Here is a 21,416-nt window from a genome sequence, read left to right as displayed (position 1 = left end):
ATAGTGATGCCTGAACTTCCCACAGGACAGAGCTGTCCCAGTGCTACTCCCCTCTCAAATTGTGCCAAAGTAATGTCCTCCAGGGAGGGACACACAAAAGCTGAGTCACAGGTAGACAGGCTCCAGAATGCAAGGTGAGCGTGACCTGGACATCTAGAGCAGGACACTCCTGCCCACCTGTTCCGCTCCATCCTGCAGGCCCCATACTCAGGCTGAGTCCCTGCAGGCCAGAAGTTATGTGAGTTGGTGAAATAGGAGGTCCTCACGACTCAGGACCGCAGGCAGTATGGTTCCTGGGCACTTCCCTGTGCAGCCTCCAGAGGGGCCAGTGCCTCTCAGGAGAGAAGACAGTGGACCAGAGCTGCCTGGGATGCCCACCTGGCTCCACTCTGCCCTGTGCCTCATGGGCTTCAGGCCAGCCATGGAGGCCTGCGGCTCCAGCCTGGATGGCAGAGGCTGGCCTGGTGACCTCCCCCCACCTCGGAGTGGCTGCCTCATAGCTGAGCTGTGGCTGTGCTGACCTCTGCACTCACATTTCTGGTAAGCGTAGGGGGGAGTTCTCCAGAGACCGATGGTACAGTGGTTATTTACGTGACGTAACGGGCTTATTGCTTCCAAACAGTATTCCTAGATTTCTGTCAGCCTCCATTTCTAGTAGGGTGAATATTGACAGGTAAACCCTCACAAAGCTCTCTGGATCCTCAGCAACTTTAGACTGCTAAGCTGGCTGGAGACTAAACCGAACGCCACCGCTGAGGTCCTGGGACCTGCACCAGGACAGCATCAAGGGATCACCTGGGCCAGGACCCTCCAGAGGCTCCTGGGCCCCTGCCTTCCCAACCTCCTCCTCCCATGGCGGCCTCTGTCTGAGGAGGGCTTGCCAGCTCTGGGTCTGCAGCCCAGGCACACGTGCCTCTTGCTGGACAGCAAGCCAGTCAGCCCAGGCATGTGTTGACCCAGCAGCCACTGCTCTCGACCCAGAAACACCCAGCACCCGTGCCAAGAACCTTGAGGTGCCTCTGGGGATGCTGCTCTTCCTGCAGCCTGTTCTGCCTCATGGCTTTCAGTCTCCTGCAGTCTCTCGCCAGGCTGTGTGCTGTCGTGTGAAGATGTGTGAGCCCTGGGCAGCGCTCTGAGCAGGCTGGTCCAGTGTGGCACCTCCTCAGCCCTGGGGTTGACCCAGTCCCATCCAACCCAGAAGGCTTATTCTCTTCAAAATGAGACTCAGTTTCTTTATTTTTTTTTTAATATTTATTTATTTATTTTAGTTTTCAGCAGACACAACATCTTTGTTTGTATGTGGTGCTGAGGATCAAACCCGGGCCGCACGCATGCCAGGCGAGCACGCTACCACTTGAGCCACATCCCCAGCCCCTTTCTTATTTTTTTTTAATATTTATTTTTTAGTTGTAGTTGGACACAATATCTTTATTTTTATTTATTTTTATGTGGTGCTGAGGATTGAACCCAGGGCCTCGCACGTGCCAGGTGAGCGCTCTACAACTGAGTCACAGCCCAGCCCTCAGTTTCTTTCTTAGCATCTCTAGTCTCTGGGGCTCAATATCCTTCCATGGTCAGGACTACAGAAACCCTGGGGATGATGTGAGATTGCAGGCCTGGGTGAGGCCTCAGAGGGATACAGGTTGGTGGCCTGGGTGCCTGGGGTCCAGTCTGCCCCATCTGCTCTAGGGACTCCCTGGACTCCACAGCACAGGGCAGTCCCTTTACAGCTCACCAGCCTCCCTGAAGCCTGTGCTTGTCTCCTCCCTTCAATGAGCTTTCTGGGACCCAGGGACGCCCTCCCTGTGGTCCTGTCGCCACACCAGCATGTGCCTTACACAGGGCAGGTCAGCCACTGAGGCCTTGCCCTCCCCAAGTCCTTTCCTGGAAACAACCATGACAAAGCAGGAGCAGCATTCCTCTGCCCCAGTGCCCGCTGCCCCGAGCCCACACACTTGGTCCCCAAGGGTTCCCCAAAGCTAACAGCACTATGTGGTTTAGGTCATCACATGAAGCTCCCATCCTGTGCAGGCGCAGGACCTGTTGTGGATGGATGGGAGACAGGCAGCTGTGTGTGGTCCTCAGTCTGCTGCCAGGACTTCCCAGCTCCACCTGGCCCCAGTCAGGACTAGAACCTGGAGGGCTCTATCTGGCCTTCCCTGAACAAGTCTGAGGCAGAGAAGATAGGAAAAGCAAATCCCCTGTGGTCAAGTCTTGCCAGTGTGGACGTGACACCAGTAGGCCCTCCACAGTCAGGCAGTGTGTCTGCCACGGAGCCCCCCCTCCCCGCCCCATGAGCCTGGGCAGCCAGAGGAGCGGGGCCCACCCTGCAGGGTTGGAGTGGCTTCGTGAGACAAGCTGCAGGAGCTGGGCTGTGAGGAGTGAGTTTGATACAGGTAGGCACCTCCGCCAGAGAACTGGAGACCTCCCAGCGTGCTCACGGATGGCCCTCAGGGTCATGGCCTGCAGCATCACGAGGATTCCACACCACTCTTGGTGGGCAGCACCTGGTCATCTTCTGCAGTTGGTCTTCTAGAGCCATGGGCTCTCTTAGATCCTGAGTCCTAAGCTCAGAGGCTTTGAGGAGGATGCTGACCCCACTGACCTGGAGTTGGCTCTCAGCACAGCTTGTCCCTAGGACGCAGGCGCAGTGTCAGGGCAGTATCTGTTGGCTCCCTCTTTGTACCAAATTAAGGATCATGGAAGATGCCGAGCACTCCAGTGTATCTGTTGTCACCAGCAGATGGTCGAGGTTGGTGACATGAGAGATTTATAGGAAGCCAACTTGACCCCACTTCAGCCCCCAGGCAGCCATGGTCCCTGGGGAGGTGCGCCAAATGGTGGTAGAACTTAGGCACATGGTGGCAGGTGCATGGGTCAGGTGTGACCCGTGGTCTGAAGCCTTGCTTGCAGGTCACAGCTTCACTCTTCAGTGTCACAGAGCACTGTTCAGCTCCCACATGGGTGCTCGGAAGCCTGTGAAGCAGCAGTGTTGGCTCCAGTCCAGACAGCCACAGGCTCCGTGCTCACAGCCTGCCAGGCTCCCTGGGCTTCTGCTCCTGCTCTTCTACCCACCCAACCCAGTCCACGCACCAAGTTCAGGTTGTCCCCTGGCTATGCTGGTTGGCCAGGAGGCCATCCCTCCAGCTAGTCCCCTTGTCAGAGTGATGACATGCTGAGGTCCAGTCAGTGGGGTCTTGTGCCTTTCCACATCAGGACGACAGGAACATCACCAGGGAGACACAGCCCTTGGCAGGGAACAGGCTCATCTGTGTTTGCATTTGGCCTCCTGCTGGCCTTCCCTATGGAGGGACATCTGTGCCAAGCATCCATTCTGGATAGCAGCTGGCCATGGCAGCAGGCAGGAGCCTCCCTACCAAATGGAACCTGCCTGTGGGTACAGAAGGGGGTCTGCTGGGGAAGGGCAAGACGGAGTGTGTTGGTCCCCACACTAACAGTCCTTTGCAGCCGTGTGTTTCCTCGGGAAGTGTAGGGTGAGCCTGAGCAGCACCTATAGTGAGTTTGTTGTCTCCTCAGGTTTCAGAATTTCAAGAAAAACACAGGAAGAGATTGTTAGCCTTCTATAGAGCAAAGGTAAATCAAATGACCTGTAGCCACTGGAGCACCTTTAATGTTCGATTCAAATTTCATTTTGTTTTCTAGGATCGTGAAGATGAGCTATCAGGCAACGTAATATTGTTGCTATCTCCTCCTGATCATCACCACCTGCACAGACATGACCAGGGGACTTACCTTCTCAGTCCTGTCACACACCTAGAGGACAGGTGCTGTCAGCCACCTGCACAGACATGACCAGGGGACTTACCTTCTCAGTCCTGTCACACCTAGAGGACAGGTGCTGTCAGCCACCTGCACAGACATGACCAGGGGACTTACCTTCTCAGTCCTGTCACACACCTAGAGGACAGGTGCTGTCAGCCACCTGCACAGACATGACCAAGGGACTTACCTTCAGTCCTCACACACCTAGAGGACAGGTGCTGTCAGCCACCTGCACAGACATGACCAGAGGACTTACCTTCTCAGTCCTGTCACACCTAGAGGACAGGTGCTGTCAGCCACCTGCACAGACATGACCAGGGGACTTACCTTCTCAGTCCTGTCACACACCTAGAGGACAGGTGCTGTCAGCCACCTGCACAGACATGACCAAGGGACTTAACCTTCAGTCCTCACACACCTAGAGGACAGGTGCTGTCAGCCACCTGCACAGACATGACCAGGGGACTTACCTTCTCAGTCCTCACACACCTAGAGGACAGGTGCTGTCAGCCACCTGCACAGACATGACCTTGGGACTTACCTTCTCGGTCCTCTTGCACACCTAGAGGACAGGTGCTGTCAGCCACCTGCACAGACATGACCAGGGGACTTACCTTCTCAGTCCTGTCACACACCTAGAGGACAGGTGCTGTCAGCCACCTGCACAGACATAACCAGGGGACCTACTTTCTCAGTCCTCTTGCACACCCAGAGGACAGGTGCTGTCAGCCACCTGCACAGACATGACCAGGGGACTTACCTTCTCAGTCCTGTCACACACCTAGAGGACAGGTGCTGTCAGTCACCTGCACAGACATAACCAGGGGACCTACTTTCTCAGTCCTCTTGCACACCCAGAGGACAGGTGCTGTCAGCCACCTACACAGACATAACCAGGGGACTTACCTTCTCAGTCCTCTCGCACACCTAGAGGACAGGTGCTGTCAGCCACCTGCACAGACATGACCAGGGGACCTGATCATTAAGTCTCTTTCTGTATTTTGGCAAGTGACAGGTCCAGATCTTGACATTTTGCTTTCTGAGCCATTTAATAACCTGTGTGTAGAAGGTACACCTAACGTGGGCTGAGTCCCCAGGAGGAACCCCACAGTGGGGGTGCTCCTGGTCTCCCACTCCCTCAGCACTAGTGGTGTCCAGGGCTTTGCTGAGTCTGTAGCCTGCGCCTGGCTCAGCTGTGCTGGTGACCCAAGTCTTGCTAGCTAATGTGGATGGTGTCATGCTTACTTAAACAGCCGCCAGATGGGTTCTTCTCAGGGTTGCTGGCGCGTCTGGCTGAGAACAGAAGTCCTCTCATTGTATCTAGATCTCTCAGTTGGAAGAGTCCCTCAGGAAGTCTGCACTGCAGGTGGAGCAGCTGCAAAGGTAAGGCCCTCCCTAGGAGCAGTGGGCAGCCAGCCGCCTCTGACCTCTGAGACCGAGAAAGAGGGAGCCAAGGAGAGAGCATTTCATTTACTAGAAACTTCTGTCAAGGTAAAAGAAAATCCATGAAAAAGCTAGAGGAGAAATAGGGAGACAAAAAAGAAGAAAGTGGAATAAAAAGGAACAAAAAAAAGCAGGCACCCAGCAATTCCTGAGGCAGATGGTAGGGGCTTGCTCACTTAGCAGTTCAGGGAGTGCCTGGTGCATTCTTCGGTCCTGGGGTTCAGCAATTCTCCTGTGAATCAGGTCTGTGCCCTGAGCTTTGCTTCAGGGCGGCACAGGGAATGAGCTTACATGTCTGGCAAGGGTTGGGCACAGATGCCTGGGAGGGCCCTGGGAGGCCACCCTTGAGCAGAAGCTGTGTCACTGTTGTTGCACAATTGCCTGTCCTGGCTCATTCGGCCCAAACAGAACTTGTTGTGGGCACAGGCAGTCCAGAACATTGAGTGGGGTGCCTAGGCCATGGTGCTTCTTGTCTGCGCTGGGTGTACCTCCTCTGTCTGTGGAAACCCGTGCTCAGGACATCTGCCAGGCTCAGGGGGCAGACAGGCCAGCCTAGGGTGCACATCACACACATGTCCAGTACATCCGCCAGGCTCTGGGGGGCAGACAGGTCAGCCTGGGGTACACAGCCTGCCTGGGTAGAAAGTGTAGCACACGGTGGGCCTGAACTGGAGGGCCAGGAGTCGGGCCTCAGGCAGTGCCTGTCAGAAATCCAGGGCTTGGCTGGACCAGAAAAAGCAACCCATTAACTTTCCCACATTTTTCTACTAGCCTCTGAAGCCTGGTGTGTTCATGGTTCCTGCCGTCTGTCATGATCATGATTGGCACCTACCTTCCAGTGGCTGTTCGTCACACAGTTGCAGCAGTAGGAGTCTGTTACATGCATGGCTGGAGCTTGATTTCCTCCTGCTTCCAGGATAGGGGCAGCCGCACAGGCAGACCAGCAGTGTGTGGGAGCTGTTAGATTTGTCCTGAGCCCTTTTGCAAGCACCAAGTGCCGTTTCAAAGTCTTCTCATACTCTTAGCTGGGTTGAATTAGTAGGAGTGCATTTTTGTCATTTAATTCAATACCTTTTCTCCATCTGTTCAGTATGAGATCGTCACAGCACACGGCTTTCAGCACAATAAAGAATTCCGTTTCAAGTGAGTAACATAACGCCGGGGGCAGTCAGAAAATGCATGCTGCCGACCACACTAACACGCACTAACCTGAGTGCGTTTGTCACCCCTCCAGCAAAGCCACGTGGATGCCAGCTGCTGCCACCTCACTCCTCAGCCCCTGACAGGTGTGTGGCTGTGGGGTGGTGTGAAAGCAGGCAGACTCTGGGCCCCCCTGGAAATGAAGGCGCTGACTATCCTCTGACCTTGATCAGGGTCCTTCCAGGAGAATTTGTTTATACTGGCAGACACCTTTGTGACACTTGGCTGATCCATGCTCCATTTATGCCTGCCTGACCATTCATCTAGCACCAGGAATTGAACTGTGCCCCCCCTGGTGTCTTAGGGAAAACCTAGCCTGGGGCTGCCCCCCATTCTTCCATGGGTGCACTATCACTATAGGAGACAAGAACAAAGGTTTTACTTACAGATCCTGGTCAGGGAGGACACAGTAAGTCAGGATGGCAGGCCTCCATCCTTGGGCTCCAGGAGGCAGAAATGAAGGCACAGAGGGAGGCACCCATGGCCAGGCCTTTATGGGGGTCAGGGCACTGTCCAGACAGGTCTCTTGTGGGAGTTATAGCTGGTGGGTCTAGAGTAAGCAGGCACAAGCTCCAGGAGGTCACACTGTGACTGAGAGGTGGTCACTGTGGCATATCCATGCAGACTATGTGGGGTGCAGAGTCAGCAGGCTGGTACCTTATAGTCCCATAGGAAGGTGTCACCACAAGCAAGTCATGCAGAGCAGGTATCTAGGACCAGCACCCTGGAGCTGGGGAAGGTGGAGAACCGTGAACTGTCCAGGAAGAGAGTTCTGCGTATGGTGTGGGAAAGTTAAACTTGTGTTCAGAATACATGCCAGAGCAAAGTGAGGTTAGGAGAATTTCTACCCAGGCCGGACCAATGGGAGTCACCCCTGGATTCCCACTGAGGCTGTCAGAAAAGAGTTGGTCTTTTTGCTCTGGAGTCACTGGCTGCCAGATGGCCAGGCTAGGGGAGGGCCAGCCCCAAAACAAATCCAAGTCATGTTTCCTGTCCACCTTTCTCCTGGTGAAAGATGAGCACATACTGGGCTCTAATGCTGGGAAATGGGCCAGGCAGTAGGTGGTGGACCAGTCCTGCAGGTCCAGGAAGAGTTGGGAGAGCTAAGAGGTGGGCAGCCAGGAGCAGGAGCAGAGAAGAACCTGCCAAGGTCCCTGTGTCCTGGAGAGGCTGCACCGATTTTACAGACAGTGGGCAGCTAGAGGGAGTGCAAGGGGTAGTGGGATCGAGGCATCATGGGCGGAAGGGTCAGACCTACTCACGGGGTCTGTACATGCAAGTGTGCTTAAACTGGTGTCTTTTAAATTATAGATAAGTCCTGGGCTCCACTAATGCATTTCACTGTTTAACAGAGTGGAGTCGATGGAAGTTGACCTTTCTCCTTCCCCAATGAGAAAAGTAAGTCCAGCAGGCCACCTTGTCTCTCCTGTCCCAAGCCCACGTGCTCCTGTCTTCCCTTGTCCTCGGTACTTGTGAATTGGCCATGCTTTGAACAGTAGCCTGACTTCTGTCAGATTGTTGCTATTTGCTGGCCCCCGGGAGGCGGGGTGAGGGAACTGGGTCCTGAAAGACTTGAGAATGCATCTTGTCTGAATGGCCAGGCCTGTGGTCACCGAGGGGGCAGCCGCAGGGGCTGGGGCTTCACCCGTTTCACACTGCTGGAGAAAAGCGAACCCTGTTGGCCCGGAAGGGAAGCAGGTCAGAAATCTGAGGACTGAGAAACCGACACGGCTGCTGGTTGGACAGGAACCGAAGGGGAGATGCCAGGTGGGCGGCACTGCCCCTCAGGCAGAACTGGGTCTCCTGTGCAGCCAGCCAAGTCAGCCAGGCACTAGGCAGTTCAGAGGAGGTGGAAGAGGGCACTAGAGCTGGTGGGGCAGTCAGGTCGAAGGTCGAAGGCAGGACACCGTGGGCTGGGGACAGGGAGGGTGCCACTCTGATGTGTGCTTGTTAGCATGGGCAGCTTCCTGAGCCCTTTGGGGTGCTGCTTATCAGCAGGCAGCGTCCTACACACTCTGTGGGTGTGACAGTCCTGGGGGCTTGTTGGTGGGAAATCACGCCACTTCCAAGGGACTCACCTGGACCTGCTGTGGAGGAGCCTGGATTCCAGTAAGGGGAGCCTTCGCTTAGCAGGGCACGCGGAGCCGCCTGCAGCTCTGAGGAGGAGAGACCTCAGTTCCTCTGCAGTTAGTGTGGGTGACAGCTGCCCCTCCCTGCCCAGCTCACCTCCTGCAGTTCTGTCCATGCCTGCTTCCTGTGGTGCACCCCATGTGCTCTAGGCATCTGCAGCCCACCTGCCTCAGCACACCTTGGCTCCTCAGAGACTAGACGCTTGCTTCCATCTGTGCCTGCTTCAGAGTTGACCCCATGCCCAAGGCTTCCTAGACCCACAGAGTAATGAAGGGTTTTCTCCTGTTGGGTCAGCTTCCGGTTTTCCTCAAGACCAGGAAATTAGTCCAGGCTGGACACTGAAGACTGACAGGCTCCATTGAGCAGCATGTCACCAGGTGTCACAGGGTGGCTGAAGGGCCAAGACACAGTGAATGGAACTCCAGAGCCAGGTGCCCAGCCAGATATTGGCAGATGTTTACTAGAGAGGACCAGATGGTGAAAGTGAAGGGCTTTGCAGTCTGTTGCAGCTTCTCGGCTCTGCCACTGGCACCCCAGTAGCCACAGGCCATGTGCAAATGAATGGGCACGGCCATCCCTAAAAGGCTTTGTCAACGTAAACCAGACGTGGGCCATGGCTTGCCAGCAAGATACGAAGTTTCAAGGAAAACATCTAAGACCAGTTTTTCTCCCTTGAAGTCCCCTGTGGCGCTGGAGGGGTGTGTGGAGGTTTCTGGGTGCAGTGGGTGCTCTCCCGTAGTGGGTACAGGCAAGGTACTTCTGGGAGCCCTGCTGCAGCAGGCTCTGCAGAGCCCTCGAGTGCTGCCTGAAGCCAGGTCTTTCTCACTGCCCTCATCACAGTCATGCCTCTCTCCAGGGGCGGAGGCGGCCAGGTGACTTCTGCATCCAGGCCTCACCTTAATGAGCACAGGACTTCCTCCCGTGCAGTCAGCAGTGGTAGTGACCGTGAAATAAAATACATCTTCCAGATATAAAGCAGACACTCCTCACATGCCTCATCTACCCATCAGTGAGGGGAGGCAGTAGAATGGGGACTCTGACATGGAGGACCCCAAAGAGCAAGTCGGGTGTGGGGAGCCGAGCCCCGCAGAGGCCGAGAGCCCCTGAGGCCGTGGACAGGAAGCTCCAGCCGGAGGGGCTTCCCCTGCTCTCTGGCCTCAGGAGTGCCCAGCAGAGACCTGCTCCAAGCACGCTAGGAACAGGGAGAGAGGTCAGTCTGCTGGATCACCCATGAGTCAAGACTCTTAGGTGCTTGATAGGGCCAAGTGGGCACTGCAGGAAGCTGGTACTGAGGTGGGCACGCAGGCTGGGGGGATGCTGGTCTGCTGGGCCACCTGTTTGTGCTCTGGATGGGTTGAGTTGTCTCGTGTTTCCTGGGGATGCCTAGCTTCCTATAGAGAGGCCTCCATCTCGAAGACCTGCTCCCCAGAAGGTTTCCCCAATGTGGGACCCCTCCCTGGGCTCTCAGCTCTCTTTCCCAGAACCATTCGGAGGGATCTGGTCCTTCACTCTGCCTTGGCCTGGCTGCCAACAGGCAGTAGGAACATGCTCTGGCTGGGTTCTAGTGACAGCTGAGACTGCTGCAGCTGAAAGCAGAGCCAGTGCCCAGACCAGGATGGCAGTTCCCAGAGATACCCCAGACATCTGGGCCTCCTGGCACCATCTTCCCTGGCCCTACCCTACAGATGCTGTGATCCAGGTACTTCCAAGCCACCAGAGTTGCCTGCGTCCCCATGACCTCTCCACTGGCTCAGGGGTGACCCCGCCCTGGAGGGACCAGCCACCCTACTTGAGCCCTGACTTGGGCAGCGGATGGGGATGTCATTGGCCTCTGGCCTGCTCAGCAGTCCACTTGTCCACTGGATGGCCCCTGGCATGTTCCCTACCCTGTCTCTACTCCCACCTGCATCTTCTCCCCATTTACTGGGAGTTGGTGACCTCGTCCACGCCCAACAAGACCAAAACATGGGGTATTGGTAGCTTCTCTCCCTGAACTGCAGCTGCAGCCTGCATACTGTGGACATGGCAGACATGCTCTGGCCTCATGGGGCAGCTCTGGACCCTCCCTCTCACTTGTCAGGAGCGCCCGCCCTCATTCCAGCATTGCTACACCTATCTGCCAGCTGACTTTAACATGGTTTGCTGAAGAAGCCCTGACACCACCTCCTCTTTGAATTGGGTTCCTTTCACTGCTCCACTGGGAGTCATCCTTGAGTGCTGCAGCCAGTCCTTCCCTTCTCTGTGGGCTCCCCAACTGTGGCCACTCAGTGGGTCCAAGTGTCCAGGTACCTGTGGTTCACTGTGTACCAAGGCATCTCCAGCAGGCCTGGGCATGCGATGGGGAGTGAGGCAAAGAGCCACAGCTCATATCCAGCAGCACTCAGGTGCTACTCAGATGGCCCCTCTAGTTCCTGCGCCTTACCTTCTGCCCTCCACAGGTCACAGCCAGGCACGTACAGGCCGTACAATTTGAAACTTCACAGAGAAAAGCTAAGACTAGGGTGGGTGAGTCGTTTTTCCTCATCTTGCACCTAGCGAGAAAGAGGTCTTACTTGTGGATCAGCTCTTGAGCCCTGTCTGGGAGACAGCCTGGTAACAGTTGAAGCAAAAGGATTCAGAGAGGTTCTAGTGCCCAGGGTGGCGGACACACTGAGGGAGTGTGGAGGGTGGCCCCAGGGCATGGCCTGCTCAGATGCTGATGTGCACCCTTATTGTTTCTGGCATTTTGTCTCTGGCCTGGGCTCTTGTAAGATGTGCCAAGACCAGGTGCCTAGGACTGGCATCTGGGTCACACCAAGCGTGAAGGGTCTCAGTCACAGCTGTGTGACCTGGGCAGTCGCGAAGGTCAAGCAGGGAAGCTGAAGCGCTTGGCTCATGTTGCCACAGGGGGACAGGGGGCACTGAGCAGGGTTCAGCATAGGAGGCTCCTCCCAAAATAAGTCCCTAGCATTGTCAGGACTTGTTGACTTTGTCTCTCCTGAAACGCTTCCTCACGGAGTGTAGTCCTGCTTCCACTCACCACCTCTGGCCCCGGTGACACAGAGAGAGTGGAGCTGGGAATCCCTCGCCCCTTGCCAGCCTGGGCCAGGGCCAGAGGCAAAAGCCCAGCAACGTCAGACAGGAACCTGTCCTGGAAGGACTGAGGAGGCAGAGCTCCAGGGAACAGGTTCCTCGTCAGCAGATTCTAAACCTCACAAGTGGCATTTGGAATTTTAATAGTTGTTTTTTTTTTCATACTTAGCCTGAAGTAGCAGCTGGTCCCACAAGAATCTCTTTGATCAGTCCACCTCAGGATGGACGCATGGGTAAGTGAAAGTTCCAAGTCCACACACCAACTAAACCGCTCCTCCAAAGCCCCATGTTGGCAGAGTCGTGAGAAGGTCCCCAGGTGAGGGCTGTCCTGGCAGAGAGAGCAGAAGGCTGCACAGGTGCAGGGAGTGGCCCCAGAGCCCCGTGGGAGAAGCTCTTGGGCTGCCTTGGAAGATGCTGGTCCTGTGGCACTCTGTCCCTGCTGGCCTCACTTGGAAGTTGTGATGCCAGGTTGCTCGCAGGGAGTGGCTTTGTGTCTGCTCCGTTTCCCTGCTGGTGAGGACTGTGAGCCTCCAGGCCCTAGTGGGCTCTGCACAGTCCCTGGCCTCCTGTGCAGGCTGCCACCCCCACTGTGCCACTTCTCACTATGCCTCCCAGGGGCGGTAGTGGCTGACTCATCGTGGTGTGGTGCTGCCAGGGCCTGGCCATGTTGGGGCACAGACCCTTGTCTTCACAGAATCCTGCTTAGCACATAAGCCTCTGGATGCACGGTGATGTCCTGAGAAGTCATACAAGGGCTACCCCCATGGCCGCCACTGCTCCAGGCTGAGCACCGCCCAGGTGCCCTCAGACATACCTGATGCCCTTGTTTCTTCTGTGCCAACCTGAGAGAGAAAAACATTATTTTGATGTTCATTTCCCTGAGTGTTGATGGTTCTGAGTGTCTTGGTATTATTCACCTCTCGTTTTTTTCTCTGAATTATCTGTTTTCATGTTTTGAATGTTATGAATATGAAATCCTTGATATGAATGATATTGACCTTTTTTGCCCAATTTGCTTTGCAATTCTGTATTTGACTTTTGGGTTTTAGAAACTTAACATTTTTGTGTACTCAAATTTGTTGCCCTTTTCATTTAATAAGGTGGTCAAGTGCATAGCTAAATCATTCTCCTAGTTGGCTTTTTAAAGACTACTTTTTATAGTGGTTTTAAGCTAAAGGTAGAGGGCTGCCATCTGCCTGTGGCCGCAGCACACAGCATGCCACCAGAGTGCTGTGAGAGCAGAGCCAGCCTGGATGGGAGCCCCCAGCTGGGACTCTCTCTGCTGTGGTCTGGACAGGGCTGTAATGACACATGTCCCCACTGTGGCAGCAGCCCTCTATGCCCTGCTGCCCCTCGTCTCTCCTGGTCTTTTTACTGTCCCCAGTTTTACTTTGTCCAGTGTGGCCTGCAGCTGGAGTTGAGTGTGGCCTTTCATTTGTCCTCTTTGGCTTAGTCTGTGCTCTTGAGTGCTGCGCCTCTTGTTCAGAGGCTTGATGCTCTTTTCTTTCTAGGCTTGCATCGTATTTGCCTGTGGGGATACCCTGCAGCCGTCCCAGCTGCTTCCCAGTCTGAGGCACTACGTATACTGCTGCAGTAATGTGCTGCCAGTGTTCAACTCCTATGGTCGACACCAAGTAGGATGGCTGCTGCTGGGCCTTGCTGGAGAGCACGCTGGTTCTGAAAGAAACTGCTGTGCTGCAGGTTGCCCAGGTGCCCTCCACCAGCAGTGCCGCTCTGCAGCCTGAGCTGGCCTCCGCGTTGATAGGTGATTCCTGGAGTCCTGCCATGGCGGTTGGCGTTTCACAGTGAGCATCTTCTCGTTGACATTTACCATCTGGACAACTTTGTTGACATGTGTCAGGTCTTTGGCCATTTTTTGATCGGGCTGTTTGTTTTTTATTAAGGAATTCTGTGTATGTTTCGGGTAACAGTCCTTTATCAGATGTGTCTTTTGCGAATATCTTCTCCTGTCTGTGGCTTGTCTGTTTACTCCCTTGACATTGTCTTTTGCGTAGCAGGATTCTTTGAGTTTTCAATGTTTACCCTTGTCCAGATTTTTAGGCCTCTGTCTGGAAGCATACTATAAGATGAGAATCCACCTTGCTTCTTTAATCATTTACTGGAAACTACTCCAGACACACAGAAGTTTTGTAAAAACATCATAAACGATTCTCACATCCCCTCCAGGTTCCCTGACCACTAACCTCTGTCAGAGCTGGTCCCTGTTGTCACTGGTATCTCGCATGTCACAAACCTGATGCCTGAGGCCCCTGGAGAAAACAGAGCACCCAGCACTCTGGCCTAGCCTTGGCCTCCACAAGGCCCTGCTCTCCCTCCAGCCAGAGCCCTCAACAGAGTGTCTTTCCATCATCCTCCACACTTTCCCCCGGGCTCTCTATTTCTTGTCCTTAAAGAATATAAACCTTAAAATCTGAAGATGACCTGGAGCCTGGGCTGTCTGGAGTTTCCTCCTGTGACCTCATGTGCTGTTTTGGAAGGAATGTGCCACTTCTTCCTGGTAACTCACACCAGGGTGTGCAGGTTGCCCTGTCCCCTCCCTGGGGACACTGACCACACTGCCATCTATTGGTCACTTCACTGCAGTTCCATCTGCCCACAATGAGTGGAACTCAGAGTCTCCCTGACAGTGATGCCTGTTCGGCCTCCAACCACACTCAACCTTAGTTCCCAGGACCAGCTCCCAGGACCGCCTCACGGCACTTTTCTGTGTCCATAATTTCTTCTCCACATTCCACTGCAAATTCCCAAGTCAGGCTTTATTGATTCATTACACTCTGGAATCAGATTTCTGTTTTCTTCAGTTCGTTAGTTTATCCGCTCAGATTCTCCCAGATACAGCCTGGCACGGTGATGCACACCTGCAATCCCAGCCACTCAGGAGACTGAGGCAGGAGGATCACAGATTCAATGCCAGTAGGAATGTGAACAGTAAAGACTGGGATCGTGAAGTTTCTGAGGAGGAGGACTCCATTGGAGTACAACTATAGGCCATTTGTGTTATGTTCTGGCAAAGCAGTTCTCTACTTTTGCCCTGAGACTTTCTGTGAGGCTCAATTTAAAGGTGATGGAGTGATTAATCTGGCAGAGGAAATATCAAGGGAGCGCAGCATTCAGGCAGTGGAATGAACATTGCTGGTGGTTTTTAGCCAAGTATACTGTGATTATCAGAAGCAGAAAGCAGAGAGCAAAGATTTTTAAAACTTCAAGTTTGGCCAGACAGTGGGAGTAAAATTGGGACTAAGAAAATTGTGGTTGTTAAAAGAGATTACAACCACTAAAGAAATGCTAAATACTCTATATAGAAGTGATAAGAAGCAGGGCTGGGGCTCAGTGGTAGAGCACTCGCCTACCATACGTGAGTTTGATCTTCAGCACCACCTAAAAATAAATAAATAAAATGAAGATATTGTGTCCAACTACAACTAAAAAATAAATACTTAAAAAAAGAAATAATAAGAAGGATGGTTTGAGTGCAACTCAGGAATTGGTAAAACCATGTCCATCTCAGGCTCATGGTTATAAAAGTAAAAACTCCTTTGAGAAGAGACCACTGGGGCACTCTGCTTGCACAGGAGGCTTAAGAAGTTGTTTTACCGTGTTCAGCTGCCCAGGGACTCAGAGGCCACTGCAGTCAGGGTCCCAGGAGGCTTAGCTACTGCTTGATATGGCGGCAGACGCTGATTTCAATGATATGGTCCTGATTCTGGAGGACTATAGGATGCTGGATTAGGGGGTCATGGAGGCTTCCACCGAGATTTTTCAAAGCAAGGCCCTGGAGGCCAGGCAGAGTGCAGCAGGGTCAGAGTCCCTCGGGGCTGCCCTGAGAGGGTGATGTGTGGAGACGTGGAAAGGAAGCCAGTGCTGCAGTGCAGACCCCCACGGTTCAGAGACCCCCATACCATTGACTGTCTGCCAAGGAAAGCTGCAGGAATCAAACAGAGACAAGCCCAGAGAGAAGCTTGTGGTGGTAACCAGCAAGGTCATTGGGTTAGAGCGACACAAGTCCTTTGGAGAGAACATCATTGCTGTGATTCAGATGTGGTGTCCCCAGAAAGCTCACATGTGAGACCAGGCAGGGTTTGAAGGAGAAATGATAGGGTTATAGGTTTACCTAATCAGTGAGTTAATCCCTGAGCAGGTAGGGTGTGGCTGGTAGAATGCCAATAGGACTGTGGGGCATGGCTGTGGGGTATGTGCTTTGAGTCTGGTGAGTAGAGTCTGCTTCCCGGCCATCATGTGAGCTGCTTCCCTCTGCCAGTCTTCTGCCATGGTTCTCTGCCTCACCGCAGAGGAATGACTGTTTTTCCTCCGAGATCAGGAATGAATCAAGGACTGGTCCAGAGGTTCCAGGGAGTGCAGTGAGGCAAAGAAAGAAATGGCAAGCGTGCGCACGGGCTGTGCCTGCTGCAGCCCCGGGCCCAGGCTGAGCAGGCTGCAAGTTCAAGGCCAGCCTGAAGCAGGGAGGGAGGGAGGGAGTCATGGAGGTAAAGACAGGTGGCTGTTGACAGTGTATTATAAACAGAATGTTAGGAGGACTCTCTGTGGGCACTGTTAGAATTCATGGAGGTGGTTAGGTCGCAGGCTTCAAGGTCAACATGCAAAAGTCAACTCTATTCACAGGAAGCAATCTGGATCATAGTTCTGAGAACTTCCTTCCTGTTATGGTTTGGATGTGAGGTGTCTCCCAAAAGCTCACGTTTGAGACAATGCAAGAAGGTTTGGAGGAGAAATGATTGGGTTCTAGATTTAACCTAATCATTTAATTAATCCCTGATTGGCTGGAGGCAGGTGGGGTGTGCCTGGAGGAGGTGGGCATTGGGGTATGGCTATGGAGTGTGGAGTATCTCTGTCTGCTTTCTGATCACCATGTGAACTGCTTCCCTCTGCCACACTCTTCCTCCATGATGTTCTGCCTTCTATGGACTGAGATCTCTGAAACCATGAGCCCTCAAGTAAACTTTTCCTCCCCATACAGTGGTGCTGGTTGGGTCCCTTAGTCACAGCAATGAAAAAGCTGACTAAAACACTTTTGGACTACGTTCTGTTGAGCAATGATGTCTGCTTCTCATGAACACCAGGTGATCTTGATTATTTTTGTTTTACAGTAAGTTTTGAAATCAGATGGTGTAAGTCTTCCTAACTCTGTTATTACCTTATCAAAGTAATTTTTGGCTATTCTAAGTCCTTTGCATTTCCATATAATTTTTAGGATTCTTTTTTCAAATTGTACAAAGCCTGCCAATATTTTGATAGGAATTTTATTCAGTCTGTCCATCAGTTTGGGGACAATTGCCATCTTAAAGAATTTTGAGTAATTCAGTCTGTAGACATGCTGTATCTGTCTCTCCATCTACTTTATTTTATCTCAAGAACCTTTTTGTAGTTTTCAGAGTACAGTGTCTTTTACTGTACTGATAAATTCATATCTAAGTGTTTCTTATTCTGGAGTTTTCTTCATTTAATTTTTAGATTGGTGGTAGTTTGCATGGTTATTGTGCTAGTTTTTGTCGTTGTGACAGAAAAGTTGACAAAATCAACTTAGAGGAGGAAAGAGGTTCCTTGGCTCCTAGTTTCACAGACAGCTGAGTCCTGTGTTCTTGGGCCTATGGTGAAGCAAAGCATCATGTGGGGAGCACGTGGTAGGGCAGAGAGAGAGGGGCAGAAGGGTCCAGGATGAGATACCCCAGGGACCTGCCTCCTCCAACCTTCCTCCCCCCAGTCTCCACCGCCTCTTGTAACACCATCAATGGGTTCATCCACCTGAGGTCAGAGTCCCCGAGATCCCCACCTCTGACTGCTGCCTTCAACATGTGAGCCTTTCAGAGACACTGCAGATCCAAACCACACAGTCAGCCTCACCTATGCTTCAGATTTCAGCTTCTTTTTTTTTTTAAGAGAGTGAGAGAGGAGAGAGAGAGAGAGAGAGAGAATTTTTAATATTTATTTTTTAGTTCTCGGCGGACACAACATCTTTGTTTGTACGTGGTGCTGAGGATTGAACCCGGGTCGCACGCATGCCAGGCGAGCGAGCTACCGCTTGAGCCACATCCCCAGCCCTGATTTCAGCTTCTTTGTACCCTTGCATCCAAGGAGTGCTCTGGTAGGTTGCGGCAGTGATAATCCTGGTTCCTCGTGTCTTGTTTTGGTGGTACTGGGGATTGAACCCATTGGTCTTACACATATTAAGTGAGTGCTCCATCCCTGAGCTACATACTCAACCCTTTCTTTAAATTTGATCTTGAGATAGGGCCTTGGTAGGTTGCCAAGGTTGGCCTTGAACCTGTGATCCTTCTGCCTCAGCCTCCCAAGCCACTGGGATGACAGGTGTGCACTTCTTTGTGTGCTCTGGTCTTGTTTTTTGATCCGTTCTTTTAATCTGTGCCCTCTGATTAAGTGGTTGGGACTACTATTTAATGTAACTATTTAGATATTTAATGTAACTATTAACATGGTTTGACCCATGCCTGTGGTCTTGCAAGGTGTGTTACATAAGACAGATTTTATTTGTGTATCCTTACTGCCCTTATTTGCATCAGATATTTTTAGAGTACCATTTTGTTGTGGACTCAATAATATTCCCCCAAAATTAATATTTTAAAGCTCTAACCCTCAATGTGGCTATCTTTGGAGATGGGACCTATAGGAGATTATTAAGATAAAATGAGGTCATAAAAGTTGACCCCAATTTAGTAGGATCAATGTTTGTATAAGAAAAGACACTTTTGGGGGGCTGGGATTGTGGCTCAGCGGTAGAGCGCTCACCTCGCACATGTGAGACCCCGGGTTCCATCCTCAGCACCACATAAAAAAAAATAAACAAGTGAAATAAAGGTGTTGTGTCCAACTATAACTGAAAAATAATATTAAAAAAATTTAAAAAGAAAAGACACTTTTCAATAGGATAAGAAATCTTTTCAACCATCAGTGCTGGGAAACTGGATATCACTATGTGCAGAATAATGAATAAGCTAAGTTTGACCCTTATCTAGCATTATACAAGAAATTAACTCAAAATGGGCCAAACACCCCCAACCATAAAACTCTTAGAAGAAAACAGGACAAAAGCTTCATGACACTTAGACTTGGCAATGACCTCTTGGATGTGGCATCAAAGGCACAGATGACAAAAAGAGCAAGTAGGCAGATGGGACCTCGTGGAAATCTAAAACTTTTGTGCAACAGAATTCACTATTAATAGAGTTAAAAAGGCAACCCTCAGGGCTGGGATTGGGGCTCAGTGATGGAGCATTTGCCTGGCATGTGTGAGGCCCTGGGTTCTGTTCTCAGCACCGAATATGAATAAATAAAATAAAGGTCTATCAACAACTAAAAATAGATTTTTTTTAAAAAGGCAACCCACAAAATGGGAGAAAATATTTGTACATCATAGTTAGTAAGAGATTAAGACCCAGAATATATAAAGGACAACAGCAACAAAAATGTTCAAAAGTGAGCAAAGGACTTAGTGGCTAATAAGAAATACAGACAGCCAGTAGCACATAAGATGCCCATCGCTGACTCGCAGGGAATGCAAACCAAATTGTAGTGAGAGAGACCTCCTGCCTCCTGGACTGCTGTTTCAGAAACACGTGTATCAAGTGCTGGTGAAGGTGTGGAGAGAAGCCGGGCACTTGTCCACGCTGGCCGGAAGATGAGGTGATGCCACAGAATGGAACTCCACGTACTTGTGGTGGCTGCGTCCACTCCTGTGCCTGGGTCTTGCTGAGATGCCGCCCACTCAGGTTTCCAGCACAGTAGGCACAGCCTAATGCCTGGAAGCAGCCTGTGTGTCCGTCTTCAGAAGATGGATGAACAGACTTGGCATTGCATAGGGTGGAGTACCACCCAGCCTTAAGAGGAAGCCAGTTCTGATGCATGCTCCTGTGTGGATGGACTCCAAGGGCACCGTGCTGAGTGCAGGAGCAGTCACAGGACAGAGTGCACAGAGTGGTGGGCATGAGGGGCTCAGCAAAATGAGAGAGTCAGTCCTTATGGGGATGGAGTTTCAGCTTTGCAAGAGGAAAAGTCCTGGAGACAGTGGTGGAGATGCTGCACCAGGGAGTGAAGGAGCTTCAGGCCCTGGATGGTGCACTGAAGTGCTCACCAGACAGCTCACTCTGTTTACAAGCACTCAAGGGGCTAAGGCGGTGGTGGTGTGGCTCAGTGAAGTGCTCGCCTAGCATGTCTGCAACACATCTGCCACTTCTGAGGTTCACCTTCTGTCCTCCAGATTTGGCTGAAGCACTTTTTCATTTCACATGAGGCCCTGAAGTTGACCCCCAGCTCAGAAAAACAACCTCACCTGAGAGCAGAAAAGGCTGTGAACCAGACAGTTTTAGCCACCTGAAACCAAATCATCCATCATCTTCATCTTGGACTTCCTAGTCTCTAGAACTGTGAAAAACAAATCATGGTTGTTGAAGCACCCAGGCTTGCTGTTCTGTCATGCCGCCCAGGCAGACAAGTGCACATTTTAATTCCTCCTCTGCTGTTTTAACTGTGGATTGTATTACTTTCTTGGTGACTTTCCCAGGGATTGTATCATGCATCTTAAATTTACCACAGTATGTGCAAGGTCAATGCTGGGCTAACTCAGGTGGAGCAGCGGGGTGCTCCAGCGCAGCATCACCCGCTTCCTCTTCCCTCCTTCCTAAGACATGTATGTGCATGTGTGTGTGTGATTTATGTGTTCCAAGCTCAACAGGGCAGTGCTGCAATTATTCTCTAATTAAACAAACTTACATTCCTTAAAACTTTGGAAACACATGCAAATACATACACACACACACATGCATGCCTCACATCTGCAGCACATCTGCCACTTCTGAGGTTCTACCTTGCGTCCTGCAGATTTGGCTGAAGCACTTTTTCATTTCTCATAAGTAAGACTGGCTAGCATTAGGTCTTTCAGTTTCTGTTCATCTTGGAATAGCTTCCATTTGTCTCCACCTTGAGGATGCTTTCACTGAGTGGACCAAGTGGCAGCTGTGTGAGGTGCTTTGTGAGCATCACCTCCACTTCTGCTCCTTCTGAAGAGGGGCCGGCCACCACTCAGTTGCACTCCTGTGCATGATGACTTGCTTTCCTCTTACTGCTTTAATGTTTGTGGGTGCTCTTTGTTTAGTTTATCATCATTTAATTTGGTCTTTTGCTTACTATAACTTTGTCATAATTTTTTGAAATAGTGTTCTTTTTCAAGATTGCTCTGGCTATTCTGAGTTCCTTGCACTTCCTTGTGAGTTTTAGGATCAGCCTATTCGTTTCTGCTAAGAAGGGGTGGGTGTCTGGGTGAGAGATTTATGGACTCTGAACACGAACTTTAAGAGTATTGCCATCCTAAGATATTAGGTCTTCCGGTCCATGAACATTGGCTGTCCTCCCCTTTTGGGGTCCTTTAATTTTAGCTATGTTTTGTAGTTTTCAGTGAAGAAAACTGACATTTATTTGGTTAAGAACTATTCCTGAGTATTTCTTTTGTTGTTGTTGTTGATGGACACAATACTTTTATTTTATTTATTTTTATATGATGCTGAGGATCAAACCCAGTGCCTCACACATGGTAAGCAAGTGCTCTACCATTGAGCTGCAACCCCAACCCTATTTTATTCTTTTTAAAACTATTGTAAATGGAATTGTTTTTTCAGTTTCATTTTTCAGATTTTCATTGCTGGTGTGTGGAAGTACAACTGACTTTTGTAGATTTATCTTGTGTCCTACAAATTTGCTGAGCTCATTTGTTATCTAGGGACTTTCTGTGGACTCCCTAG

At 51.5% G+C, this 21,416-nt stretch overlaps 1 protein-coding gene and 1 long non-coding RNA gene across 4 annotated transcripts in view; one reads left to right on the top strand and one right to left on the bottom strand.

The window, feature by feature from the left end:
* The window catches only part of Rnf212 (ring finger protein 212), a 34,262-nt gene that overhangs the window by 7,341 nt on the left and 5,505 nt on the right, over positions 1–21,416 (top strand). Inside the window, exons 4-10 of one of the 3 annotated variants that reach the window (XM_078020804.1) lie at positions 3,538–3,594; positions 5,108–5,166; positions 6,317–6,369; positions 6,461–6,512; positions 7,779–7,824; positions 10,995–11,057; positions 11,798–11,861. In XM_078020804.1, coding sequence (XP_077876930.1) covers positions 3,538–3,594; positions 5,108–5,166; positions 6,317–6,369; positions 6,461–6,512; positions 7,779–7,824; positions 10,995–11,057; positions 11,798–11,861 — 394 coding nt within the window. The remainder of the gene's footprint in view (positions 1–3,537; positions 3,595–5,107; positions 5,167–6,316; positions 6,370–6,460; positions 6,513–7,778; positions 7,825–10,994; positions 11,058–11,797; positions 11,862–21,416) is intronic. The other 2 variants (XM_078020805.1, XM_040292857.2) reach the window with 2 other exon arrangements.
* LOC144366561 (uncharacterized) lies at positions 4,783–6,613 on the bottom strand. The gene is made up of 3 exons (XR_013425616.1): positions 5,365–6,613; positions 5,029–5,212; positions 4,783–4,839 (listed from the first exon to the last, which is right to left on the bottom strand). It is a non-coding gene; the product is annotated as an uncharacterized LOC144366561 (long non-coding RNA).

This window comes from Ictidomys tridecemlineatus, chromosome 9 (genome assembly GCF_052094955.1).
Source record: "Ictidomys tridecemlineatus isolate mIctTri1 chromosome 9, mIctTri1.hap1, whole genome shotgun sequence".
In the NCBI taxonomy this organism is placed as follows: domain Eukaryota; kingdom Metazoa; phylum Chordata; class Mammalia; order Rodentia; family Sciuridae; genus Ictidomys; species Ictidomys tridecemlineatus.
Note: the sequence above shows the minus strand (reverse complement) of the source record. Positions and strands in the feature narration are given on the sequence as shown.